General features: G+C 31.4%; 2 protein-coding genes across 3 annotated transcripts; one reads left to right on the top strand and one right to left on the bottom strand.

Annotated features, from left to right (window-relative positions):
• Positions 1 to 3,507: 3,507 nt before the first annotated feature.
• Positions 3,508 to 12,193, bottom strand: LOC125070365 (putative ribosome-binding factor A, mitochondrial). The gene is made up of 6 exons (XM_047680203.1): positions 11,912 to 12,193; positions 11,593 to 11,794; positions 11,133 to 11,301; positions 9,926 to 10,065; positions 8,656 to 8,919; positions 3,508 to 3,738 (listed from the first exon to the last, which is right to left on the bottom strand). Exons 1-6 carry the CDS (start codon positions 12,004 to 12,006, stop codon positions 3,574 to 3,576), a joined length of 1,035 nt encoding a protein of 344 aa, XP_047536159.1. The 5' UTR covers positions 12,007 to 12,193; the 3' UTR covers positions 3,508 to 3,573.
• A 420-nt stretch (positions 12,194 to 12,613) lies between these two features.
• LOC125070545 (retinoblastoma-like protein 1) lies at positions 12,614 to 21,534 on the top strand. Of its 2 annotated transcripts, none has more exons than XM_047680451.1 (19): positions 12,614 to 12,902; positions 13,074 to 13,210; positions 13,333 to 13,536; positions 13,732 to 13,922; positions 14,264 to 14,424; positions 14,892 to 15,027; positions 15,235 to 15,317; positions 15,399 to 15,562; positions 16,145 to 16,355; positions 16,680 to 16,889; positions 17,219 to 17,351; positions 17,674 to 17,772; positions 18,107 to 18,243; positions 18,779 to 18,958; positions 19,355 to 19,481; positions 19,649 to 19,740; positions 20,010 to 20,177; positions 20,363 to 20,522; positions 20,766 to 21,534. In XM_047680451.1, exons 1-18 carry the CDS (start codon positions 12,765 to 12,767, stop codon positions 20,513 to 20,515), a joined length of 2,724 nt encoding a protein of 907 aa, XP_047536407.1. In that variant the 5' UTR covers positions 12,614 to 12,764; the 3' UTR covers positions 20,516 to 20,522; positions 20,766 to 21,534. The 2 variants fall into 2 exon arrangements, with proteins under 2 accessions (XP_047536407.1, XP_047536406.1); XM_047680450.1 differs by having other exon boundaries at positions 17,674 to 17,787.
• The last annotated feature ends 454 nt before the right edge of the window (positions 21,535 to 21,988 follow it).

Here is a 21,988-nt window from a genome sequence, read left to right as displayed (position 1 = left end):
CTTCTTAATACAATATCTGAGGCATTTGTGACCACTTACCATCTGACTATTGCTATTTGCTAGACCGGCCATCAAAAAACAATTTTACTGAAAAAAGAGAGAAGAATTACGGAACTCAAAAGATATATACCCTATAAGTATCTCTGGACTATTCTGCGTAGATTATTCATAGTTTCATAGCCATACGTTCAGTAGTATTAATGTTATTGAATACGTGAAATGCTATTTACAATAAGTATATATAAACATACATATAATTAATCGACTTCATCTGGCCGAAATAAGAATTTTATTTACTTCACGATCGCAGCTAACTACCACCTTTCAAATAAAAATAAATCCATTTATTGAAATCCGTTAAACTGTTTAGTAGGAGTTCAGTCCTCTATTCACGTACAGATGATTTACATAAAGATATATCATAGAAAACTGTATAGGAGCTCAGCTGATGATATACTTAGTACATAATTCTGTTATTTCACATTTAGGTATCGTTCTGCCTCTGCCATAACTTTTTTAAAAGACGCTTGTTGACCGTTGACCGTTGAAGAGTTCCATTATCTGAATCTGATCATGGGGTATGAAACATGGTAGGTCATTGAACTGAACCAACAACTCCGTAGAAAAAGAAGAAGCGGTTCTAACTCCACTTGCAAAATTTGACCAGAACAAATATTGAAAATTAAACAAAATTTTTTAAGAAAATAATATTATACTTACTCCAAAGCTGACAAGCATTGGCTAATCATAAACCAAATTGAAATTTATCCTATTAGTTGCTATGACTACTGACGTTGACAGAACGAGCACCTTTTTAGTCAAGAACGAGAGTCTTTAAGTTACGAATTTATAAAAAGTAAAAAAATATTAAGTATATATATTAGCTCAGACTGGAGAATTTTAGTCTGGAGTTCTATTATTCTCTGACACGCCAGACAAATAAAGCACACCATCGTACATGTAGAATATTTGAATACTGAAAATCAATAATCCGAGGTACAATCTCCGCTTATGAAAAGTAACCTACAGTAAATTGGAACAGAATGTCTGTTCGAATTCGAATTGTACTGATGAACCATTCATACTCATACAGAAACTGATGATACTATAAAATTTAACAAGATTACATGAATTGAAATATGAATTTATTAGGACTATACTAAATGTACCCTTATATATTCCTCCAATTTGTTCCTGATTACGCTGACCGGATCGACATTATCCTCTCATTCCATTTGAATTGCTGTCTGATTGAGATACGGGTTCAGTGTCATCGAACGCATTGTGTACATTGTAACAAAATATTTATTTAAAATACTTTTATATTACTCAATCTAGTCAAATAATGACAACAATGAATAGTATAAAGCGACTCGCAATACTCACGACTTTCTTTTGATTTTCCAATAATCTTTGTAAAGAGTATATAAAATATTTGAATTATGAAGATAAAATACAACGACCATAGTCTAATTCAATTAGAGAGCGAGTAGATTTTCTTGAAAAGGTCGCTATTTCATTATTATCAAGACAAGCCTTTCATTTTCGCCCGGGACGCTCGACTATAACACAATACATAATGCATATTAAGTACGTTTTGAGCCTTCATTCGCCCTTAGATTACCTACACTATTTTCAGACTTTGGTCACAAAAATTGTTTTTATTTTTTATTTTCTTAAATGTCATTTTTTTTAAATGTATTCTATGTATTGATAAGATACAATTACCAATAAATACCAATCTTAAGTGAAATATAACCACTAAACGGTTTTCGCAAGTTGCGGTATTTTTTTTAATACAATCGAAAACAAAATTAATGTTCTCAATATATGCTTATAAATAGATAACGCTTAAACCGTAAAACCGTAAAAGATTAAAATTATTGTCATTACTTTCATTGTTTTATTCTAAAGCATGAAAAGTATCCTACAGTTTAGTTAGCATTTATACTAAATATGAAAATACTAAATACGGTTTGATAATAATCTATCAGTGTGTCGTGTGATAAAATAAGCACTAAGGTAGATTATTTCTTTAAGCATTGTTTTATTAAAACAATGACTCAATGCCAGGACTTACCTAATTGGACTTTATATAGAACCCTTGCGACCTTCAAGCCTAAAAATCGATAATTTGGTCAAATCCTATAACACTTGGACACTGAATGAAATGATTCGCCTGAAAATATATAGTATTTGAAAGGAAAACTATAGCACAATGTTTCTAAATTGAAATTAAAACAGGAAAGGTAAGTAAAATAAAGTAAGCTTTTCTTTAAATATCCATTAAGTAAATCAGCTCAAAGTAAATGTACGGTAATGGCAACGAAACCTTATATGCTCTTGAAAACATATTGTATTAAATCTTTTCTTTAGAAAATATAATAACTTGAAGTTAAGCTAGATAATATAGTTAGGCTTCAATTTCATAAAAAAATTACCCTCGACTTTGTACGCGTGGACTTGTGAGACATAGAAATTAATTATTATTGATTCCCGTAATGAAATCTGTTTTATGGTGACTCAGAAAATGAGCTACTCTAATTTTATTGATGTATGAATATACCGACATTATTTCGACTTACTACCTCGTGTAATACCTGCCACGCCCTTTTGACGTGACAACATCTATAGCGGCTAAAATCAATATTTATGTACTTTTCATGTACATTTAAATATTATTATTGTATGTTTTTAAATGAAAACTTTTTGATATTTTTTTGTGATTATATATATTTTTATAATCTGTTTAACATAGCCGCAAACATTTTTATTACGTGATTTACGTACTCAACATACTAGTCTGGCAAAGATTGCTGTTTTAGCAATAAGATCGTCATCGGTACCAATTAATCCATGCTCTGTATTTTTCGTTTTTTTTATGCATTGTAATAAATTTTCTATTGCATTGTAATAAATTAATTATACCTAGTAGAAGCAGACTTCTTCAGAAAAATATCAGAATATTTTTTCGTTTTTAAGTAATACGTAAAAAGACGAACCAATTCTTCTTTGTACATTTAATGATAATAACATTTGTAAAGACTTTTATAAAAAACTTAATAACACGTTAAAATTTACAAGTATCGGTAAAATTAAAAAAAATAATCAAAGTATTGTCAAATACGATTGAGTTACAACACCAAGTTTCCGACTCCGTGAAGTCAATACATCCTGGGTATACATATTACATTTCTACAATAAAACCTCAGTGGTACTTTTAATTTGACCTCTTTATCAATTTAAAGCTAATGTTAACGAATGACTAAAGTATACTGCATATTATCCAACACAAATTATATAGATCATAAAAATAGATTAAGTTTAATTATTCGTTGATTTTATATGATTTAAATATACCAGTATGTATGTTAAATAGAAAAATAGCTGAACTATCGATTCCTCCCTGTTTTTCTCATGTCATGTCAGGTAGCTTTACGTTTAATTTAATCTTGTAAAATGATTATGCAAAAGTGCTCAAATAACGATTTATGAAATAATACAAAATTGATTTTAAATTAAGTAATTTTATTTACAACTGTACCTAATTATAACCAAATACACTCTAGAGTATCAACGCCTGTTTTGCGAATCGTACTTTTCATCGTAATAGAAAGGATCATCTTCATCATAATCGTCTTCGTACTGCTGTTCCTCTTCGATATCTTGGTCAGCTGTTATCACGTTCAAGCTATCACGATCTTCTAGCGTGCGCTTATGTATCTTGTTTTGTAAAATCTAAAAATAAATAACTTTTAAATAACATATGACAATTATAAAATGATCATAACCTTCTAGCCAACAATGCAGGAGATGAACTGCACAAGTGTGCGCAAACACAGGTCCCAGTCTCACAATCCGATGGAACGACAACCACACACGACCGGAGACCAAGGGCTTTTGCGTCGTCTACAAGACGCGAGAGTATAAACACAAAGTACCAACTTTTTTCGTGTTACTGAGAATTTCATGACGTTATAACCCAGTAACTTTTAATAGCCCGAGCCGGAATTTGAAACCAGACATCGCAATCTACCAATGTAGGATCAAGAAAATTCATATGATTCAAAATATGCATTAGTCATTAAAATTCTAGATAAAAACTTAATTTACCATTTTAACTATAGATAGATAACATTGTTTGCAATACATTTAGGTGACCATAGTCCTGGACTGTTACGATGTTGTTACTGTTATATTTTTTATTGTTACTTACATTTCTTAGAACGTGTCATTAAAGTACAGTGTATCACTAAATGGTATCGGAACAACTAATTGGTACTTTATACATTTTTTTTCAAAATGGTAGTTTAGATAAACACTATACAGAATAAGATCAATATTTTTGTAGGAAAACTATTATTACTGTAGATAAAACTATTAAACAAATTCAACACTTACAACATAAGTTTATAAGTTAAGGTACCTACGTGAAATAAGTCTCCTTTAATCAGAATTTTCTGTATGTAGTTAAAAACCAAATTTTACGGTTAAATTTTGCATAGTCGCGATCAGCGAGGGAAAAAATACATAGGTAAAGAAAACTCCCGAGTTCGTTGGAAATGTATGAGCTTAGCGGAACTTCATCCATAATTTTGCCTAATTTGATGTAGCCTTACTTGTAAAAATATATCATTTTGGCACAATGCCTACTTGAAGGCACTTAGGGCAAACAATAGTTTTGTGTTGTCTATAAATAAATGTATGTATTTGGAATTCGTCACACGGACCCTTCATCCTTTTGACGTTTAAAGGACATCGTGTGTTTTTTTACCATATAAATGTAACATCTTGTCTAGAAAGTTCTCGAATCATTTGAGTAAAATATTATTTAAATTCGTTTTGAATATTGTGTTGAAAATTTAAAGATGCTTAAGGCTATTGCTTAATTATTACAGTTTATATTTTACGATATTGTGACAAAAAAAACAATAATTGATAAACGCCATTTTTAAGAATCCTATATTTTATTTTTGCCTTAAAAATTTATAAGATGAAGAGACTGTCATATATTAAAGATAATAACTTTTATAATTATTAATGCAAAATATGATTTTATTTTAAACATAAACAGAACTACACATTGTAGCACAACATTCATTAAAAATATTTCCTTTATTCTATTATTTTTCTTATTTCGCTTCTGTGCACAAATGTAGTATATAAATGTACACGTTTAAATGTTATTATTTAAAATAAAACATTTTACATAAATTCATAGTAACGAATGCGTACAATAACCTCCTTAATAGCCATTAAAGTTATGAATGAATATAAAAATTGGACGCCGTCTGTTTCTCGTAACTAAATTGTAGCGCAATGGAGACTGCCAAAACAGTATCAAACGACCGGCATAAACTATTTTGCATAATATTATTTTATTTTATTTAAATTTCCGCTACGCTAAGCGGAAATTCATACGTAATATGTCTTTTAAACAACACTATTTTTTTTAATGGGATATTTAACCAAACAGTTAAATGGATCATGTGATTGTAAGCGGTCCCCACCGCCCATTGATATTGGCACTGTAAGAAATATTTACCAATTTTTATATCGCCCATATCCTTTTTTACCTTAGGAGCTAAGATATTATGTCCCTTGTGCCTATAGTTACACTAGTTCACTAACCCTTCAAACCAGAAAATAAATAACACTAAGTTTTACTGTTTGGCGGTAGAACATCTGATGAATAATTGATACCTTGCTTTTAGGGATTAGGATCGTAAGTAATATATATATATATATTACTTACGATATTTAAATCTACGCAAGGACCAAATATCGTGAGGAACGCAAAATTCTGACACATATACACTACTGTACACTACTACCAACTGTATTGCAACAAAGTGGCGGTACGAACTCTAAATCAGGGATACGGAATAAAATGTTCATTATAATTTTGTTTTTGCATTGTGTTATATTTTAATAAAATTGTATTCTAATTGTATTTTAGGGTTATTTGATTTTTCTGTGTAAAAATAAATAATAGCCTACAAATGCAGTCTTATTCATATGTTGTAATTTTTTCTTTTACAATTTTTATATACTCTCATATCCGTCACTGAAACTATTCGAAACAGTCGGTTAATCCGAAATAAATTCGTATCCGTAACCGTATCTGACATCGGTAAAATTCTATTCCCAAAACCGTATCCATATCCAGATCCGAAATTACATATCCATATCATCCCTACTCTAAACTTTCTCCTTAAGCACATTTTCGCTCTCTGGGCTGTTCCTTGTCTCCTTTTATCGTTATAAATAAAAAATAAAAAGTATATCCTATTATATCAAACATCTATCTATGTACCATTTGAATCCGTTTTAATGTTACGAGTAAAACGGATTTTACGCAACGGAACGTTAATTATTTATTTAAGCAACATAAACAATGTATATATTAATAAACGCTAAATACAATATTTATTTAATTGTACGGCCTTCGACTTATCAGTCAGCTGATAAATTTTCCATTAAAATAACTATGTATCAAGAGCGTAAACAGTGTGTAGTTAGTTATTATGTTCGAGGACCAATAGTGCAATAAACTTTGATATACACAAAGAATTATATGTAAACATTAAAATTATATATACAAATAAGAAAGTGACTCAGATATCATTACGCAGTTCACAATATTATACAGTATGCGGATTTTTAATCTGTAAATATTTATTTATGCTTTTTTAATTTAGCTATAAATATTATCGTTAGTATTAATTATATATAAAAGTACCGCCGTATAACTATTGTCTACTGTTAATTATAACGTAACTTAAAACGGCATGCTATTATTGCAATTTATTAAATGCATGTTATTTAATAAGTATTTATATTTTCTCTACAACTAATACATCAATACTATAAGCTGCTTTTGGAGGAGTAATATGAATCCTCTTAGTATTATTTACTTCTTACGAGGCTTAAGTCCACACACTTGCGTTATGCGATTTAACACGAACTAACCAAGTAACGATTACAAATGAAATTGATACCTACAACCTATTCCAAAGGAAGTATCCAATAATGGATAAGAGGAATAAAGGTAAGGAATAAAGATAAAAAAACCTTAGATTTACGTATTTCATGTTTGATTTGCTAATAACTCAGCTCTATTGTGCACTACCAAGACTATGACTAATATATCTTTATTTATAAAACAACACTGTTACACTTAACTACTTATTTCCACTTTAATTTTACTTCCAAAATTCTGATAACAGTTTCGTCGACGTTCAAAATATCTTTTTTTTCGCAAATCCATAGTGAATATCATAGATTAATCAAGTTCTCGACTGATAATCAATAAATTTTCTGTCAATTTTTGTTTATTTCTTCTCTTATGGTTGGAAGAGAGTATAAATGTTTTGATTTAATTTAAACTAGGTTCATACCAGAACATAATATATACGTCTGTCAATAGGCTAAATTTATTCCAAAAAAAACGTCTCCTAATTTTTTGTCGTAGAAAATAGAAAGTCCTTTGTTTTATTAATATCTAATCTGTGCCATATCAACACACGAACTTTTTCGAGTTCACGCTGTTCGAGACTTTTGCATCTTTCTATAATTTGATCGAATTTGGTAGTTTAACGTGCCTCCGTGTTTTATTATCTAGGCAACACCACAATCATAAATATGTACATTATCGTGTTAAGCTTGGAAAATAAAAAAACAAACACGTGTGTAAATTTTGGCATATTCGTTATGTAGTTTATATTTAACTAGTTTAAGCGTTTTACTTAGATACATAAAATATTCTTGGTATAATAAGTATTAATATAGAGTGCGAAGTATAAACCGTATGTAATGATACAAAGTAAACGCCTAAATTTATTACGATATATGTACGTTTCTAATAAACGAGAATTCATTAATTAACCTCCGAGTTTACCTCGCTCTGTTTCCGTAATTTGTTCAGAAAAAATATTTTTATCCAAAGATTTACATTAACAAGGTAGCATTAATTCATAAATTGCTTAAAAATTTAAAGAGATGCAAAGAATACTTTGAGTTGGGAACAATCATTAGTAACGAGTAAACGAGTATATTATAGTATTAATTAGTTTTGATTTCCAATTGCCAACTTCAAATGTTTTTTTTCTAAATCGTTCGTAAGCTGGCCTGCCTTACTGGCAATGATTTGGTCCAGTTTACGACCACGTTACGAATTTGCAAATTACACAACAGTTCGAAAAGTTGCAAATATTTGTGAAACATTGGATCATTGATGATGTTCTCCTGACTAATTCAACAGCTACTGCGGCAAATCTCAAGGGAAACTAGACTAACTATTATGTAACTATTATGTGTGTAACTATTATCCATACCTTCGCTCTCATAAACCAAAGGGATGGCAAATTATATACGATAGGAAAGAGTTCAGCCACAGGACAAACTTTACTTGTTTTCCGAAGTACAGGTGTGTAAAAACTGCCTATATCTAATTAAGACGACTAGTGACAATTTTCTGAAAGAAATACACTGACAAAAAGATTTATTGGTCCGATCAGCGGTTTGAACCTAGAACCTCGGAGCTTTTAAAAGACCGAATCAACTGATTACTGTAGATAATAGAGGAATTAGAAAAACATACAAGCACAATTAATCAATGATAAAATTTCTTATAACTGAAAAATATATACGTGCCTGTCTTTTTAGTAAGAATTCAGCAAGTTCTTTCTTTTGCTTGCCGAAATCGATGTCATCGTTGGCAACCCTACTGTTACTTGCTCGGTAACTTATCACTGGCGAGTCGTCTTGGAGACTGCTCCACGCATCCCTCGTCTTCTTTCTAGCAGCTAGTAGCCTGTTCATAATCTTTGCGTGGTCTAAGCCAAACACATTATGAGTCATCTCAGGTATTATATCCTCTATTATTGGTTGATCTTCTTCCAACTGTTTTATTTTTGCCTAAAAATAAAAATAAAACATAACAATCACAGTTTTTTTTTTTATATTGTCAAGGGCTAACGATTAACAAACGATATTATTTAAACAAAATTTATTACAAAAAACATTTTTGTTCGTACGTATAATAATATTTAAGTGTCTGTTTAAAATATTAAAATAACCACTTTTTACTTAATACATATGTATGTATGTATATGTATATACGGTACATATATTTTAAAAACATATTTTTTTATCTAAATAAATGGCTAATCTCTGAAACGGCTGGACCGATTTTGACGGAACTTTCACTGGCTTTCACAGATAGCTGATGTAATGAAGAGTAACTTAGGCTACTTTCATTTTAGAATTATATATATATAATAACGTCGCTGTAATGTCGTTGCCACCGCCACTCCTCCTCCGCCTCCTACACCACTCCGCCGTCACGTCGGGTGCCTTCTACCAATGACTTATTATCACAAAAACTGCCTAATACAAAATTAATAAGAAATAGTTATAACTGCGATCTGCACAATTATTATTTTTTGTTCAAATCAAACGCGCGCGAATTCGCGGGCACAGCTAGTGTAAAAATATAAAAACTTCATTGATTCCTGAACAACATTAGTCAAGGCAACCGTTTCCATGGGCGGTAAATAGCCTCCCATGGAGCAGGACATAATATAATAACGCACAAGAGTATGCACTCTCTATTCCCTCGCTCTCATAATGTTATGGGAAGGGATTCAGACACTGGATCGATGATCCTCTATGCTTTACAAAGTATGGAAGTGCATACACTACCAAAGCATAGTACCTACTATACTTTGGGTTGCTATTCAAATATTCACGAAATAAAAACATAATAACTTTGTAGGGTATTCAAAGATTTATGCATGTTATATAATTTTACAGGATTAAATAAAAAACTTATTTAACTTTTTTCATAAAATACTGCTGATATTGATATTGGGTAGATAGGGATAGGGATAGACACAAATATATTTTTTATAAATACACTTACCTTCATTTCAGGAGATAGTTTTGTTAACAAAGTAAATTCTGTTTTCAACAAATGACCTATTTCAGTGGGTGTGTAATCGTCGCCATAGTCAGCCTCTGCTAAACGACGATCAAGATCCACCAACTGTGCTTCTTGCTTATCTAAAAAAATACTTTAAATTAAATTAATTTCTTTAAATATTTATATTGTCTAGTTGCTAGCTTGTGAAGCAATATATAAGAGCCGAGATGGCCCAGTGGTTAGAACGTGTGCATTTTAACCGATGATTTCGGGTTCAAACCCAGGCAGGCACCACTGAATTTTCATGTGCTCAATTTGTGTTTATAATTCATCTCGTGCTCGGCGGTGAAGGAAAACATCGTGAGGAAACCTGCATGTGTCTAATTTCAACGAAGTTCTGCCACATGTGTATTCCGCCAACCCGCATTGGAGCAGCGTGGTGGATTATGCTCCAAACCTTCTCCTCAAAGAGAGAGGAGGCCTTTAGCCCAGCAGTGGGAAAATTTACAGGCTGCTAATGCTAATGAAGCAAAATATTATTTTTAATTAATTCTCTGTGGAATTTATACTTTATCTGTAGACATTCAGAGAAAAAGACCACCTTTAGGTAAGTGGTCACTACTGTACATAGACCATTACTATTACCGATGTACGAACGATAATCATTTCTCACTAAACCAAAGCACAACCAACCTTTGAAACTGAAATGTTACATCCTTAGTGCCTGTAACCAATATTCAACTGTAACTGTAACTAGTTCACACACCCTTTAAACCAGAAACACACATTACTAAGTGCTGTTGCTTGGCAGTAGAATATATGATATATTTATATGGCATATGATGGTACCTACCTACCTACCAATAAGTAACATAGTATAATCTTATTTTGGGGTTGTCTACCATTGTAATACAATATTTTTAATAACTGACAAATATGTTTTTCTACTGTATTCCTCATATAATAATTCTTATATGTACTTCTTGTCTCTTTTACTAATAAGCTAAGTAGTTAATTGGTTAAATTGCATAAGTAAATTAAAATAAAATAATCTTTTCAAAATAACCATATCTATTTGTTAACTGAGAAATATTAGAGAGTAAGATTATATTGGGACAAATTAACTTCTGTTTTTATGCACTTCTTTGCTATTATTGAAATATTCCACTGATGTTATTTACTTATTAACATATATAGAGGTCCAAACCTTTAACAAAAACTATATATGGAACTTCCCCCATAAGCCGAAGTGTAGACAATTCATGTCTGAGTGGCCCTGCAATTGAATTAAGAAGATTTTCTGTCTCTTCATCGGAAGAATTGCCCTTGCACACCCAACATACATTGACTGTTTTAAAATCTGGTGTTATTTTAACCTAGAAACATTTAACCATAAGGAATATACATTATTATGATTTTATTAAAATATTTATAATTTTAATTAACTAAGATAACTCAAAATGATTTCAGCATGAATGCAATGTCCATTTACGGATTTACGGAAATGCCTGGCTGCAATCGAGGATATCTCCTCCAAATATTTTTAAGAGACCTATAGGGTTGTCTGACCAATGGCCCAAGAAAGTTATGGGCGTGGCACCCAGGTATTTTGCACCCCCTTGACTAAGACAAGCATTGATGAATTAAAAAAATTGAAAATATATTGCCTTGGATATTTCTATTCCACGCCCAACCACTTTCATTGATACAGTCCCAGTCGACATTAGATCTGTGATGCTTTTCATGAAGAGCTTATTAAGCATGGCAACTCTACGAACACCACGCTTCCCTGGTTCATATTTTATTTTGGTCAAACTTTTAATACTTGGCATGCCACTTTCTTCCATTGTTTGTGCTGGATACCATTGCCTAAAAATAAAAGAAAAATAAAAAAGGAATCATAACCTCATTCTAGGTTATTAAGTCGGTTATTAAGTAATTTTCATTTAATAATATTAAAGGCCTTCAAATAAAGGAATTCATTACTTTTTACTTCTCGGATTAAGCATTTTGCAAAGTTTTATTCCTTGTTTTTTATTATTATTTAGAACACATGAACAGTGATAAAAGCGGCGCAACATGATTATACTATGAAATTAGTAAAAACTATTTATTATATAACTTTGTTGTCAAAGTATTACGGTAATAGAAAGATGTTACATCATTTGTATGAAAATAATTGTATTGTAGCATTCACAATATTTCATCAATGCATATATGTAAACATTATGATATTATTGGAATTTATAAATATAAGTTGTGTTTGTGTGCAAGTAGCTGTAATTGTCACTGTCAAAGTCATTTTTTTTCGTCTAAGTCTGTTCTTTTGGAGAAGGCAAAGGTTTGCACTAATGATTTTTATCGACTTGAAAAAATCTCTAGAAATACTTTTCTTTAGGATCTTTTTGGTTATAAAATATTGTGATGAATTGTTGTATTGGCCAAAAACGACATTTGTTTGAGATTAATTATTTTTTCGAATATAACACTTTTTTTGTGTTAGTTATTGTTATTGTAGTTAAACGGATTTTATTAAAAATATTGTATATGAATAATCTGTGACATAATTAAGCCAGTAACTAAATAAGATAAATGGGATTTAATTTTTTGTTTAACCTATGTAGGTTTGTCATTTACTTATTCATATGTTTTAATTGTGTGTACGTCAACGTCAAGGACAACGTCAAGGGTTGCGCGTGTGTGGGAGGTATATATTCTTCCCGCCAATGAGCTGTCAAAATTGGCTAAGATCGGGGTAACTTTTAGATCATACGCGTAATCTCGTGTTTAATTACTACAAATATATTGTATTTTTGTTTGTAAGTGTACTTTATACAATATGTCGAAACAAGACGAAAGTGAAGATAACTGGATCGCAGCTATGGATAATCTATGTTCGAAGTTAAACGTAGACCCAGTAGCTGCGAAAAAATCAAAAGAATCTTTCTCAGAAATAAAACATAATTATACATTAGATGTGAGTATTTTAAGTTTTCAGTGCTTGTTAAGCCAAAGACAATCTTAGTATATTCCTTTTAAATATCTCAAAAATCTTCCTTAGTGTAAAAACAAAAATATTTACCTTATATTTAACTTAAGTTATTACGCATAAATAAGCCCTTTTTACTGAATAAATAATATTTTATAGGGAGACATTTTACACTGGATGGCTTGTGCTTTATATGTAGCATGTCGTACGTCCATCACCCCTACAGTTCAGACAGGTAAAGCTGTGGAAGGAAATTGTGTCAGCCTCACAAGACTTCTCAGACTCTGCAACATAAGGTATTTAGACGTGAAATTTAATTATAATAATTAATTATTTCAATTAACTATAAGTTTAAAATTTTAAACATTTCAAACTTAGAAATTGTATGTTTTATATTAACTGAAAAATATTTTTGCAGTCTTATACAATTTTTCAATAAAATCAAGAATTGGATGGAAATGGCTTCAATGTCAACAGATTTTAAAGATAGGATAACAAGATTAGAACATAAATTTGCTGTATCCACAGTACTCTTTAGAAAATTTCAACCTATATTCCAAGAAATTTTCTCTGGATTGACAAATGAGCCAGTTAAAACAAGCACTAAAAGTAAAAAACAAAAGTGAGTACCTGTATAGTTTATTTATATAACAACATTACACATTCATTTAAACTAAAATGCTAAAGATAAAAGTTTCATTCAGACTCAGTCTAAATAAGATATAAAAAAGAAAATATTCATAAAAGTTCTTAATCAGTTTGTGGGACTTTCGTGGATAATTACTTTACTATACCACTGTTAAAATAACTTTTTTAGGTTACAACCATGTACAACAAATGCATTATTTGAGTTCACATGGTGTTTGTATGTTTGTGTGAAAGGAGAATTTCACAACTCAGCTGATGATCTTGTGGACATGTATCATGTTCTATTATCATGTCTGGACTTTGCATTTGCCAATGCATTCATGGCTCGTAGGATTGATTTAATCAATCCTGCTTTTAAAGGTAATATTTTATTATTAACTATAAATTAATGTACTATATATAATACTTTGCACTCTCTGAAATCTTCATTAGTAATATTTCAGTTTGACTTAAATAAAATATTTTAACGTAACATACGTATGAGTAAATATTATGTCAAATGTTGTATTTACTTAATAGTTTGTTTATCAATTTAAGTAGAGCCTTTGATATTAAATATAATTTTAAGTATTATAATATTTTTTTAGTATATCATTGTAACCATCTCAATTAATAGTTCAAAAATTTATTTTGTAGGTATAAATTATTTTTAACATTTCAAAATTCTAGTAAAACCATATTAATTATTACACATGTTTCAGGTCTGCCAGCCGATTGGCTCAAAGATGACTTTGAACTGCCAAAGAAACCACCATGCATTATATCAGTATTGTGTGAAATCAAAGAAGGCTTAGCTGTTGAAGCTGCTACGATGAAAGAGTATAGTTGGAGACCAGTTGTTAAGACTTTCTTTGAAAAAGGGGTCAGTTAAGCTAAAATATATTGAGTTTTGTTGTAGACATTATATTGAATAATAGATTAAAATGTATTATTTCTCTCTCAAAATATTATAATGTAGTGATATATTTGAGATCGGAGTAACCTAATTCACTATGCTTACTTGTTCAGAACATTTTGTTATTTATAATTTTGTTATACATAATCTGACAAATATTTGCGAGTCAGTGTCATGATCAAATTTCTAAGCCTATAGAGTAAGAGAACTGACTCATTGTAGTACAGAACTTTTTTGAGGAGTCCCTTGAAATCCGACAAATTACATAGCTACTATATACCACGAACAAGTCATGTTTGAAAATAAAATGTGATGTTTATGGACTGTTATGGGCTGGTTGGATTAAAAAGGATGCCGAATTAGACTGGGGCATGATTATTAGGGGGTCAACTCAAAATTAATTTAAAATAAAAACTATGTATTTTTTTTTTCAGATTTTAAAAGGCAATAGTGATGATCTCACAGGTCTGCTAGATATAGGAAACTTTGATGTCAATGTTAAATCCTTAAATAATCTCTATGAAACATATGTACTCAGTGTAGGCGAATTTGATGAGAGGATATTTTTAGGTAAGATATTACAAAAGAGGTTGTATTAATATACTGGCCATGCAGAAAAATTAACATAGCTGAGTGTCATTTTTTTGACATTTATTAAAAAAAAAATCCTAGTTTTTTAATTAAATTAATTTGATTTGTATATCTTAATAAAATAAAATATGTCTAGATTCTATTGCTTAAACGCGATCTTGACATATTTCGATGAAATGTTATCAGGTGAACATGCCAACGAACAGATCGGAACGAAAAACAAAGTATCAGGAGATGAAATTTCACAAGTCATCGCATCATTTGGACCGGTGAGTGAATTTAATTTTCGAACGTAATATATTTAAACTCTCGCCGCGGAGATGTGTCATTGTGTGTGCGTGTGGCGGCAGAGCGCGCGCGCGTGCCCCGACACGCCGCTGACGGGGCGGCGCTACCTGGCGCGGCGCGAGGAGCTGACGCCGGTGTCGGAGGCCACCAACAGCCTGGCGCGCCTCGCCGCGCTGCTGCGGCACGCCCGCCCCAAGCCCTCGCCGCATCTGCTGCGCTTCTTCGCGTGAGTCTCGAAGCTTTCCACTACAGTAGAGTTCGGTACTTCATATACGATAAACCAGATTAAAAAAATTAAAAAATGAGCAGATCGAGGATTCACTTGCTCTTAATTCTTAATTTTTTTATTTACATAGACAGACCGGCTCGTCCCAATAAAAGTTTATTGGTTTTTTGTGTCGAGATATTGTCAGTATCAGTATGGAGTATTGAAGCTTGCAGTGCTTCCACACCCGTATGTCAAACACCAACTAAAGCCTTCAGTCCGACGCCTAAACTATTTCCGAATCTATCTCCTTTGCTCAATGCGAAGAAGAGAAGAACTTGCCATCCTATCAATTATGAGATTAAAGAGTAGGGACTACATTTGTGTTTGTAAAAACATTTGTGCACAATATGTCCTATGCAGATAGTTACCTCGGCTGAAATCACTTATAAATTAAATTGATAAATATTGTTTTGTATGGTGCCTCTGTGCTAATTAGTAATTGATCATAATTTCACAATTATTCAAAACTGATTTACATTTACTACAAAAAAGTAGCTAAGAAATAAGTTTACACAAAATACACATTTTCTTCATTTACAGTGATTGTGGTGTGAGTGAAGAGACCATTAACAATAATGTAGTACGGCCTTGCAATGGATGGATGGAACAGTTTTCAAATAACCTAAAAGAGTGCAACTGCAGCAATGAAACTATTGCATTCAGATGTAATATGGTCACATGTTTATATTATAAGGTCTTTGAACATATTATAAGAGAGGAACACAGAAAAAAACCCCAATTATCCTTACAAGTAAGTACTCCCACATATTTTTTTGAATTTAAGTTATTAAATTTGTATCACATTAACTAATGAATTTGTAGTAGTAGTAGTAATAGTAAGTTATTTTGATGTCGGGAAATTATTTACGTATAATATTTACGAAACAACTCTTAAACAGAGTTTGTAAACCTTACGAATAGGATGCAATAAACATATAACAAGATTGTTCATCAAAGCAACTCATATTATTTTAATGGTTGATTTACCAATCTTGCTTCAAACTTCAAAGCAAAACATTTGAAGAGATGCTAAACTCACCTTATTAGTGCATATTCTAAAATACAGACATTCCAGGTGCTTCTGTCACAAGAGACCTACCAGCTAACAGTGTATGCATGTTGTACGGAGGTGGTGCTGCACGCGTACGGCGTACACTCTCTACGGTTTCCTCGAGTCTTGCAGATATATGGCCTGAGTGCATTCCATTTCTATAAAATTATTGAGCTGGTTGTCCAAGCTGTGGTTGAAAAGCTTAGTAGAGATGTAATTAAGCATCTTAATGCGGTAAGTGTTTATTTGTCATTTAGCATGTTTTTTCATCATAATTGAATTACAATATATAAAGCTTATAACAACAAAGATTGTTTTTAATTTTACAGAAAAATTATGACATTTTTGTTGTACACAAAACCTTTAAACAAAAACATATGAATTTATTTTAAATTTTACTTTCAAAATTTTTTTTATCAACACTGTACAAGACGGGCTCTTTTTCTTAAATTCACTGAATAACAATTAAACAATATAACTTTTTTTCCATATTTATTCAGTTACTACAATGTCCTGAATACAAAAACTATAATTTAAATAATTAAAAAATCTTATAATTGCAGGTAGAAGAACAAGTCTTAGAATCTCTAGTATGGACATCAGACAGTCCATTATGGGACCAACTCAGCAAAATTCCCGTTCCAGCATCTACTGAAGTTTATGTACAGGATTCACCAAACAGTCGCAGAAATATAAGTATGGAATTTATTATTCACTACTTTTATATTTTAATGGTAGAATAGTAAAGGTCCTTTTGAAGTAGGAAGTGCTCAACACATGTAAAATGCCATGTATGAAGTATAAAGGCAATTCACTAAGTCACCAATGAATTCATCGTTGTCTCTTGTGCCCACAATCACATTGAGTAATCGTTCCCACACTAGACAGTAATAATACAGTAAAATATTTGTTAAACAGTTGGCATTAAAAAGTTGAGTGAGTTGAGTAAGCCATAAGCAAATGTACTATTTCTGACATGCTTTATCTTTTTTCTATTTATTTCAAATTTTAATTACAGGTGGTTTACAGTCTCCTGTGTCTGCTGTTATAGACCGTTTCCTTACTCCAATGGCAGATCAAGCAAAGAAACAGTTATTCAAAGATAATATAAAACCGGGTCAGTCGCTTTTAGGTAATTTTTTTTTATTTTGTTTTGTTTTTGGTTATTTATTTTTTTATGTTGACTAGATTATTTATTAAACCCCATTCAAATTGACAAGTTCACTATAAAACCACAAATATTTATTAGGTCTAAGTCATTTTCAGTACTGTTATTTTATTTTATTTTTTTATTTATTTGTTAAAAGAAAAAATACATTATAAATAACATGACAAGCAGTGCAACAAAACAAATAATGGGTTTCAATTTTCTATCTGGTTTTGTGTTGCACAATAACTTCCACCTATTATTAATTTAGTGAAACAAGAATTTAACAAATAATTATTTACAGTTCAAACCAACAATAATATAAAACAAGAAGTCACCTCCCCGCAGTCTCCAACTAATGCAACAACATCAAGTACAGAAAATACTCCGAACACGACACCCAAGAAAGCCAACAACTCATTAATGCTCTTCTTTAGAAAGGTAAGCTTCATATTTAGCTGACATAATTATGGATAAGTCAAAATGAAACTAGAAAAAAAGAATAAGATTAAAAAACCCATTTAATACTAAATAACTATACCGGTTGGTGCACAGAATATAAATAATATGTTATTAAGTGTTGCATATTGATAGTATCAATAGCTCCCCATGAGCAATAAAGCCAATACTTTTAAAATAAAATATCGATAGTATTGATCAAAACGATACTATCGATAGTATTGATCAATAAGATACTATCGATAGTTCTGCAACACTAATAAACTAGTAGAAGTATTTGAAATAAAAGACAACCGATTTTGATGGCTTTATATATAATTCGTGCTGGGAAATAAAATAATGTGTATTTTTATTTATTTGCAAAAAATAGATTAGGCACAATGAATAAAAATACAAATAAACATACTATTATTTATACATATTAGTTGCTCTGCTCGGTTTCAATCCTGATAAACGTTACTACTTCGTCCCCGTGGCTTGTAGTATGTTGTTATTTATGAACATTAATCTTTTCCAGTTTTACAGTCTAGCGGTTGTTCGTATGAACGATCTTTGCACCCGACTGCGGTTAACCGACGAGGAATTAAAGCGTAAAATCTGGACGTGTCTCGAATATTCCATAATGCATCAAACTCAACTTATGAAAGACAGGCATCTAGACCAGATTTTAATGTGTGCTGTTTATGTTATATGTAAGGTTGGTATAGCTAATTATATACTTTATCAAGTCAATACACTGCTATTCTTTGGCCGCTACATCATACTACTTAGTTGATTGGGAATTGGAATAAAGGGAATCAGGATGAAGTTAATTTTGTTGTCATTGTAGACTCCCTATTATAGCTTGAGAAATCGATGACTTCATATTTCAACATATTTATACTATAATATATAAACATTTATAACTGACTCATCCCTGTCTTCGTGTTATAATTGCTTTATGCAATTTTCTCCTATATTAATAGCTGAAACTTTTAAGAGTTTGTACACTCTAATTTAAATAAATTTATTTGTATTTAACTTTTCTTTTCACTTCTTTCCTCTCCAGTGGTAAAATTATTTAAATATAACCTCATTTTTTTTTTTATTTAAGGTTTCAAATACGCCAACTAATCAAGTGGAGCGAACATTTGCAGACATCATGCGTTGTTACCGGCAGCGACCACTCGCTGATAATCATGTGTATAGATCTGTATTAATCAATAAGGGAAATGAAGAAGGTAATATCATTGACAAGATATGAGAAAACAGATAAAAAACAAAAAAAATTTTTAATTATATATAAAATGATATAGTAATAAACTGACTTGATAATGTTTCGTAAAAAGATATTGGTAATTCAAAGTTAAGTACACTCTCATAAAACCAAATGTGTTTTTTTTTTTAGAATCTCCAGAACGAGGTGATTTAATAAACTTTTATAACAAAGTCTATGTGAAATGTATGCAGAATTTTGCTCTGAGGTTCACAGGGAGACATGTAAGTGACTTTTGTAATGTATTATTTTGCTAAAATTAAAACCATAAATTCATATTCATTAGTTGTATGTAATCAATCGCAAGTATGCACGTATTATTTCGACGATTCTATTTATTACACGTGTCTACAAAGAAAAACTTTTTAAATGGTGAACAGGAAAAGTCTATTCTAATCACCACCAGCTTACCATGTTTTCTAATTGTACCATCATCGTGAATTTTATATGGATATGTCAAAAAAACTGGGATAATATTACCTTACTGTTCCAGGAGTGCAGCCTGTCGCCACTGCCGGCGGGGCGGGCGGCGCGCGCCGGCCGGTGGTCGCCGGGCGGGCAGCGCGTGTCCGAGCGCCACCAGCTCTACGTGAAGCCGCTCACCACGCCGCCGCACCACCACCACCACCTCACTTACCGCTTCAGCCGCAGCCCCGCCAAGGTGCCCGATACGTGGAGTATATTTTTAATATCTGTCCTACTTTCGGGCTCCAATAGCAGCCTCCATACGCCTCGATTAACTTTGCCCACGGATCGAATTTCTTGTCGGATCAGTAGAAGATGAAATAACTGTCTTCTTATTGCGTAGTCGCAACCGGACCCAATGTAACCATCCTTTGTCACCAGGACCTGCACGCGATCAACACGATGGTGTCGTGCGAGGTGGGCGGCGTGAAGCGCTCGGCGGAGGGCGGCGACGTGGTGAAGCGCGCGCGGTACGCCGCGCCCGGCGTCGCACGCAAGCTGCAGGGGCTCGTCAGCGACCGACAGGCCGTCTGAGGTGCCGGTACTGAATCGGAACTATCTTCCTAATAAAATCCCAAACGATTACAATACAAGCAACATTAAAGCTTGATGTCAGCTGTAATAAAATTGGTACAGACTGTTTCTTTGGTTACAGCTGAAATCTCATTTCGTGAAATAAAACAAACATAAATATGGTGGAAATTATTTCTGAACCATTTTTTTCTTTCTTTTTAGTATAAAGATCTATGAACAAAAATAATAATACTTATTTTTTTGTTTTCAGGTATAACCATTTGGCCTCCGCACATTGAACTGAATTTGAGTCATATTTATTGTAGTACCAAAAATTTTGCTTTTAGCTCTCTAGATTTATTCTTTTCAATGTATAATCATTTCTATTTGACTAATGATGATGTTTACAATCAATTACAGCGGTTTAAATTTATTTAATATTTCGTCACAATATGAGCCAGTATTGGCTTATTAATATTTTTATGATTGGTGCTAGTACGAGCTTTGTTAAATAACAAGAAAGTTATATTTTAATAATATAATCGATAAACAAAATTTCATTACTATTATATAAAATTACCTTATATTTTCAATCATACTTATTTTATTTCGTAATGTGACGAAAAGTATAGGTTTAAGGTAAAATTAACTGTATTAATAAAATTAACAAAGCTCACTGATTATTGAATGGAAAACTGGAGATTGACAAACACAAATGTAGTATATTGATCTCATTTCTTATTTATGTTGGACGTTTATTTTATAATTATGCCATATTATCTAAAATTGCTCATCAATATTTAACATAAGTTATTTTTAATGGAGATTGCATTGGATTGGACCAATGATGGATTCTCTTCTTTAATAATACCTATTTGAACATAGGTAGTAATTTGTTTACCATTATAGTCATTTATGTATATACAGACTTTATGCTAAGCTAAATCCGTGTAACATTATTATCGAGAAAAAAATATGTTTTAAATATTTATCATAGGTACTCATTACCTAAAGCAAGTTCCTTTTTATTTTATCGACTGGAGGTACTTACATTTCAGTCAAAATTATTTTATTTGCTTCCATTAATATTATTTTATTATTAGTTTGTAAGTAATGATCAGAAAAGGGTTTTAAATCAACTTATTTTTAGCTTTTAATCAAAATTAAATAATTGTATATTTCGGACGTAACCATTTTATCGTGTATGTAGATTTTACTTCTTAGTGTAAATTAAACATATTGAACAATTTTTTTGTTTTCATATTTTTTCATAACCTAACAAATACTTTAAATAAAACCAAATAAATATTATAAATAATTTATTAAAACAACATTGACAAGATTTTTCTTTTGCAATGTTAATCATTATTTATAGTCTGGTCAAAATAGACATTTTAAGTGACAATCATTCACATAGAGCTAAACATTAGTACAAAACTAGTGTCCCTGCAAATACATGCTTCCATTGATTACTGGATACCCATAAATATAATT

This window comes from Vanessa atalanta, chromosome 17, assembly GCF_905147765.1.
Source record: "Vanessa atalanta chromosome 17, ilVanAtal1.2, whole genome shotgun sequence".
In the NCBI taxonomy this organism is placed as follows: domain Eukaryota; kingdom Metazoa; phylum Arthropoda; class Insecta; order Lepidoptera; family Nymphalidae; genus Vanessa; species Vanessa atalanta.
This window is presented reverse-complemented; position numbering and strand designations above follow the sequence as displayed.

What these genes read in the sequence shown, in the direction of transcription:
- LOC125070365 (XM_047680203.1), bottom strand. Translation starts at nt 12,006, where the DNA reads ATGTTGCGCCGCTTTTATCACTGTTCATGTGTTCTAAATAATAATAAA. An exon ending in CTTAATCCGAGAAGTAAAAA is followed by an intron (nt 11,795 to 11,911) that starts GTAATGAATTCC and finishes TTTTATTTTTAG; the next exon opens with GCAATGGTATCCAGCACAAA. An exon ending in AACTATCTCCTGAAATGAAG is followed by an intron (nt 8,920 to 9,925) that starts GTAAGTGTATTT and finishes TTTTATTTTTAG; the next exon opens with GCAAAAATAAAACAGTTGGA.
- LOC125070545 (XM_047680450.1), top strand. Translation starts at nt 12,765, where the DNA reads ATGTCGAAACAAGACGAAAGTGAAGATAACTGGATCGCAGCTATGGAT. An exon ending in AACATAATTATACATTAGAT is followed by an intron (nt 12,903 to 13,073) that starts GTGAGTATTTTA and finishes AATATTTTATAG; the next exon opens with GGAGACATTTTACACTGGAT. An exon ending in ACTAAAAGTAAAAAACAAAA is followed by an intron (nt 13,537 to 13,731) that starts GTGAGTACCTGT and finishes TAACTTTTTTAG; the next exon opens with GTTACAACCATGTACAACAA.